Genomic DNA, 6,000 nt, shown 5'->3' with positions numbered 1-6,000 from the left:
AATGTTGTTTACGTTGGCGTAAACGATCCATTTGAAGGACGTGAAAGTCTCCTCTCACATCATTTCACACCATATCTGTGGTAGAGGTTGACGTCTCAGTTCTGGACTGAAGTTCTGGTCCAGCTGGACGTGAGCGTGGACTCTGACGTTATGACGGGGATTTATTCTCCCTTTGATAATCACAGGCTGTCGGGAAAGCTCACTTTCCCTAAATTCATCAATGCATTCACCCGATGCATCAATCATTGCTAATAGACTGTGAATGTAAAACAAGAATCGTGTCAAGTGATCGTGACCCTGAGTCGTTCAATCTTAGTCACAAATTATTAATTTCCCCGTGTGAAATTGTAATGTTTTGGCGCTTTCTGTCGATTTCATCATCCGAGGGGAAAATGAAGGGGTCGTGCGAGAAGAAACACACACTGTTTGTGTCAAACATTCACGTTTCACATCTTTTCATGTTTTTTTTTTTGTGCGTTTGCTTCTCGTTTCCAGACAGACGTCGACATCGGGACGCACAGCACGTGGAAAAAAAAACCCGCGATCGGCGAGCGATGCTCAAAGATGCGCTGAACACCCGGAGCCTGACGAGTCCACGCCAACAAACGCTGCAGACGGCGGTGTTGTAGCGGGAGTGTGTGTGTGTGTGCGTGTGTGTGCGCGTGCCCATGTGTGTGTATGTGTGAGCGTGGGTGTGTGTGTGGCAGAGCCGGTGTGTGGGCGTTTGTGCCGACACATTCTGCGGAGTTTCGAGCGTCGTGGAGCCGAGGACGTAAGCCCAAGAGTATGGTCCAGCTGTCCACCTCAGTCTGCCTGCTGGGAGGCCTTTTGGGTAAGTGTGTGTGTGTGTGTGTATAAGTGTGTGTGTGTATAAGTGTGTGTAAGGCTGTCAAATGGACGTGAAATGCTAATGCTGCTTTATTTCCAAATGTCTCGCCAAATGCAAGATTTGCTACCTATTTACACCAAAGATTTTCCTGGTGTCGACTGACACTGACAGTTTTTTCAGAAACTATAGTTGTGGTACGTGGTCATCGTGAGCTCTACAACACTTCTTCTAGCTTTTAGCTACGTTAGCGCTATCTTTTGACGGATAGATAGATAGATAGATAGAAATGTCATCTTTCAGCTAGCTTATAGCTTCTTTAGCGCTAGCTTTTAGCTATTAGATAGATAGATACATAGTTAGATAGAAATAAATGTAGTCTTTAAGTTAGCTTTTTGCTACAATATAGATAGATAGAAATCTAGTCTTTCAGATAGCTTTTAGCTACTTTAGCACTATTTTTTAGCTACAAGATAGATAGATAGATAGATAGATAGATAGATAGATAGATAGATAGATAGATAGATAGATAGATAGATAGATAGATAGATAGAAATCCAGCCTTTCAGCTAGCTTTTAGCTACTTTAGCGATAGATAGATAGATAGATAGATAGATAGATAGATAGATAGATAGATAGATAGATAGATAGATAGATAGATAGATAGTAATGTAGTCCCTAAGCTAGTTTTTAGCTACTTTAGCACTAGCTAGAGATAGATAGATAGATAGATAGATAGATAGATAGACAGATAGATAGATAGATAGATAGATAGATAGATAGATAGATAGATAGATATGAAATGTCGTCTTTCAGCTAGCTTTTTGCTACTTAAGTTCTAGGTTTTAGCTATTAGATAGATAGATAGATAGACAGACAGACATAAATGTTGTCTTTTCAGTTAGCTTGCAGTTAGCTACTTCGATGCTAGCTTTTAGCTATTAGATAGATAGATAGATAGATAGATAGATAGATAGATAGATAGATAGATAGATAGATAGATAGATAGATAGATAGATAGATAGATAGATAGGTTAAACAGTAGAGTGTAGAGGAGACAAAAGTATTATGACTTTACAGGACTATTGTAGAGCGATACATGGCATGAATGGAGCAGTGCATTATGTCAAAGATGTGCAACACATGCACCAGTGATATAAAAAATGAGAGGAGAGTATTTGTACTTGTATATTACACAGCTGCACAGTCTGTGATGATGTTTTTACATCACACCTCGTCTTTTGGCTCCTCGTCATTATCGCAGCAGGGTGGAGTCGTCGCTGTCACAGTTACAAATGGCCGCTCTGGTGTCCAGTTTTCTGTCTGCAGGGGTGTGGGAGCTCGGGGTTTGCCAGAATTAAGTCATTTAAAGTGCCTGCATTTTCTATGTCAACACTCACACTGATGTGCAGCTCTGACTTAATACTGCAGTTTTGTTTGGATTGAATATCGTATTAAAGTGATGGTTTTGGGAAAACTTGATTTCTAAACTCTTAGAAATAAAAGTGCTAAGTAGAACCATATAAGGTTCTCCAGCTTGTCCTCGTAGGAGAACCCTTTTTGGCCCCAAGTAGAACCCTTTTTTATAAAGGTTCCAGAGGCGGTTCTAGAGTCTGTAGGGGCCCTAAGCAAAAATTCCCAGGGGGCCCTTCCTTCCAACCAGTGTTCATCACCATTATGTTACAAATAATCTGACTCCAAAGAAAAATGTATGAGTCCAAAATAGTATTTTTTTGTTTTCAAAATGAATGAAATAACATGGAAAAACCTTGTAATTAAAAAGTATGTGAAAATATAAATGAAAGGAACAATAAAATACTGTAAATAGCTTTTAAAAAACTATATAAATGGTGAGAGCTAAAGCTCCTCAGGCCGATAGCGTGCACCGTGTGGACGTCTGGGGATGGATACGCCGTTGTCAGTGCTGTCAGTGCTGTCAGTGCGTTATGCAAAAGCCTGAAGCCTTTAATTCGTCAACATGTCGTGCGTTTTCTCTTCAAAAAGGCGAGGTAGAACTGATCTCATCTCCTTGTTGGTTTGACCTCACTGGGTTGTACGTACGATACGTCGACTCAAAAACCATGTGAGGGATATCGGGTGCAAGGAAAGTAACCACAGGTAGATACACATCCGTCCATTTTTATTTCTACCACTTTATCCTCCAAATGTAGTCTTTTAGCTAGCTTTTAGCTACTTTAGCACTAGCTTTTAGCTTTTAGCTATTAGATAGATAGATAGATAGATAGATAGATAGATAGATAGAAATGTCGTCTTTCAGCTAGCTTTTAGCTACTTGAGTAACTCCGTGCAGAAAGACCCTTGTTCCTCGTTCTTGTTGTAAGATATAGTGCGGACAAAAGTATTTTGCCACATGTTTGGTGGAGGAGGGCTAACGACACATGGGGCTGTTTGTCAGCCTTAGGCTCGAGGCCTCTTTTCGCCAACGAAGGACAATCTTAACACTTTGAGCATACCAAGACGTTTTGGACGATGCTGTGCTTCCAACTTTGCGGCAACAGTTTGAGGAAGAACCTTTTTCTGTTCCAACGTGACCCAGTGGGCTGTAAAGACATGGTTTGACTTGTTGAGTTCGGCGTGGAACAACTTGACAGAGCTCTGACCTCACGTCCGCGATCGAGCGCCTTTCGGGATGAACTGGAACAGAGATCGTGAGCCAGGTCTTTTCGTCCCAGGAACCGAGAAGAACAGGAACTAGTATTTGAAACAGCAGAGCTTCCTGTGGACCTGCAGGGTAGATCACCACCTTATCCTGTCCTCTGGAATTGTTGTCCTCAGGACTCCAAAAAAATTAGTCTGTGACAAGTTAAAAGTGTAGGATTTCTCTATTTCTTCACAACATGGAGAACAAAGTGCATTGAACGTGGATGGAGCATCTCTTAGCGTAGCTTTCTCCAACGCTATCCCACTGTAAACTCACTCCTCTTCAGCCAGGTTAACTGTTCCGCCCAAGTTTCCTTCATTCAGACTCGGTAACGACGCCCGCCAAGTGAAACTGGCACGGACTGTTTACTTATTACAAATAAGAAAGAAGTGCAATCCATCCATTATCTACCGCTTTATCCTCTTAGGGTTGTGAAAGAAGTGCGATTAGCAGTGAAAATAGCCATCCTAGAGTCCTGTGTCCGGGTTTTTTGTGAGGTTGTTCCGTTGAAATCCGTCCTGAGGGCTAAATTCCAGCCTGAATATTGTAAATACTGTAAATTTCAGTTTAACAACATCAATGCACTGTTAGCCGCTGTGGGCCGGATGCTTGTCCGGAGAGTCGTTCCACCCCTGACCCCTTTGCTCTTCACCAGCAGAGTCATGATGGACAAGAGGGGTCATCAGGTTAAGGATAAAGGATCGTCCTGAACGTCACATGGACAAGGCAGATAGGACTGAGCTGTCCATTTACATCTGATTTGACAAGGGATGATAAGATTCTGACCCAGGGGAAGACAAATGGTTAGAACGAGAAGATCTGTGTGACCATCACTCACCAGAAGAGGAGGCCTTAGCACAGTAAAGCACACAGTTAGAACATCTAACTCAATCAGTACATGTTGGAAACTCTTGATGGAGATGGTCTTGAAGAACCAGCCTGGGACCTTAGACGCTCGCCAGTCAAAATCTATATTCTGGCTGGAAAATGACTTGTTAATTCACCGACAGCTCAAACGTCTTATCTTGTGACTTCAGCGTTTGAAACGCTTCGTTTTTGGTTTTACCTCATTGACACAAACTTGACTGAGCAGCAGATCCCTCGTCGCCGCGAGCTAAAAACACATATTTTCCTACATTCCTGCGATATTCTATAAAGTGCGGCTTCAAACAGAATAGCCCGGCCTTTATGAACGACGCAGAATAGATAAATCCCCCCGTGGCTGTAATCCAACACTGACTGCCACTGTTGTTCTTTGTTGTCTTCGAGTTAAAAGCTTCCAGCCTTTATTCCAGGCCCTGTTTTATTATTATTATTAACACGCAGTGACTCCAAAGGATAATTTAAAACACACATTCTTGCTTTAATCAGTCGTGTTCTGTATGTAAATGGTCAATAAAATTAGAGCTATATTTTATGTCAGGGGGACATTTGAGCGACCCCCCCCCCCCCCACCATGTGGCGTTAATGAGTAATTAAAAAAAACAGGAAAAATAAAATTCCGCACATTGTCTGATCCCTGCTGTTTTGACTGACCACACGTGGCATTCGACAACAATTCGACAGTTATTATCATCATAGAAACAACCCCCAATAAAATCTATGCTAGTTTATAAACCACTCGCTCTCCTGCACCAAAGTCCATAGAGAAAATGTGCATTTTTAGCTCACGTGGAGCTCTGTTTGATAAGTTTGTGTCGCGCCGGTAAATCCAACAAAACAAGTTGACGTAACCGACGGAGGCAGCAGTGGATCAACAACAACTGTGTCGCCATTAACTAAAAAAAACACAGATTTTTCTCGATGGAATTTGGTGAGAGAGAGTGAAAGTGCTCTCCGACTGCACAAAATATTTTTTAAGTGTCCGTCACTCCGTCAAGGGACAACGGTGACAGCGAGAGCTGTGATTGGTCCTCAGGACAGGCCGAGATATCGCTGCTCTGTGCCGGCTCACAGTGAGCACCGAGCGTCCACAGAGGCGGAGCTGATCACTGCCGACAACGTCGCTGCCAAACTATAAATACGTCATATCTTAACACACACAGAGCACATGTTTAGACTCCAAATGGCCAATTTCTCGCCTCAAATTATCTTAAAACTGCGTTCAGTGACACAGAAAAGTGAGAAACGGCCACTGTTTCAACAACAACAACAACCTTTCTCTCTCGGACGCCATTGCTCACTGTAGCCAGAAGCAACCTTGCGCAGCGACCCCTACTAATCGGGCGGGAAATTGCAGCGCCGTGGTTACGCAGTCAGTTAACGCATTACGCAGTCGGAGAAGTATAATGTGGCCTTGAGACGATAAGAAAAAGACGGAAAACGTATTCTTAACTGTCTTCCTGCAGCGTAATTAGTCAGAACAAGTGTCTGGATCGGGTTCAGTGAAATAGCAGCACGCCCCGGGCAGCAATTTAGTTATTTTTAGCATTTGACAGACAGTGGATAAATTACGCAAATGGTGCAGGAATGTCATTTCGTGCGATCCAAAAAAAATTTGAATTATTTCGAT

The 6,000-nt window shown here is 42.5% G+C and overlaps 1 protein-coding gene across 1 annotated transcript in view; it reads left to right on the top strand.

Annotated features, from left to right (window-relative positions):
• Positions 1-786: 786 nt before the first annotated feature.
• il34 (interleukin 34) overlaps positions 787-6,000 on the top strand; it is a gene marked incomplete at both ends in the record, with an annotated part of 49,599 nt that continues 44,385 nt past the window's right edge. The window contains one exon of the mRNA XM_083893420.1: positions 787-832. Within this exon, the coding sequence (XP_083749546.1) occupies positions 787-832 (46 nt within the window). The remainder of the gene's footprint in view (positions 833-6,000) is intronic.

Source organism: Microchirus variegatus (genome assembly GCF_963457635.1).
Source record: "Microchirus variegatus genome assembly, chromosome: 8".
Taxonomy (NCBI): Eukaryota; Metazoa; Chordata; class Actinopteri; order Pleuronectiformes; family Soleidae; genus Microchirus; species Microchirus variegatus.
The sequence above is the reverse complement of the archived record's forward strand: the minus strand, read 5'-3'. Positions and strand labels throughout refer to the sequence as shown.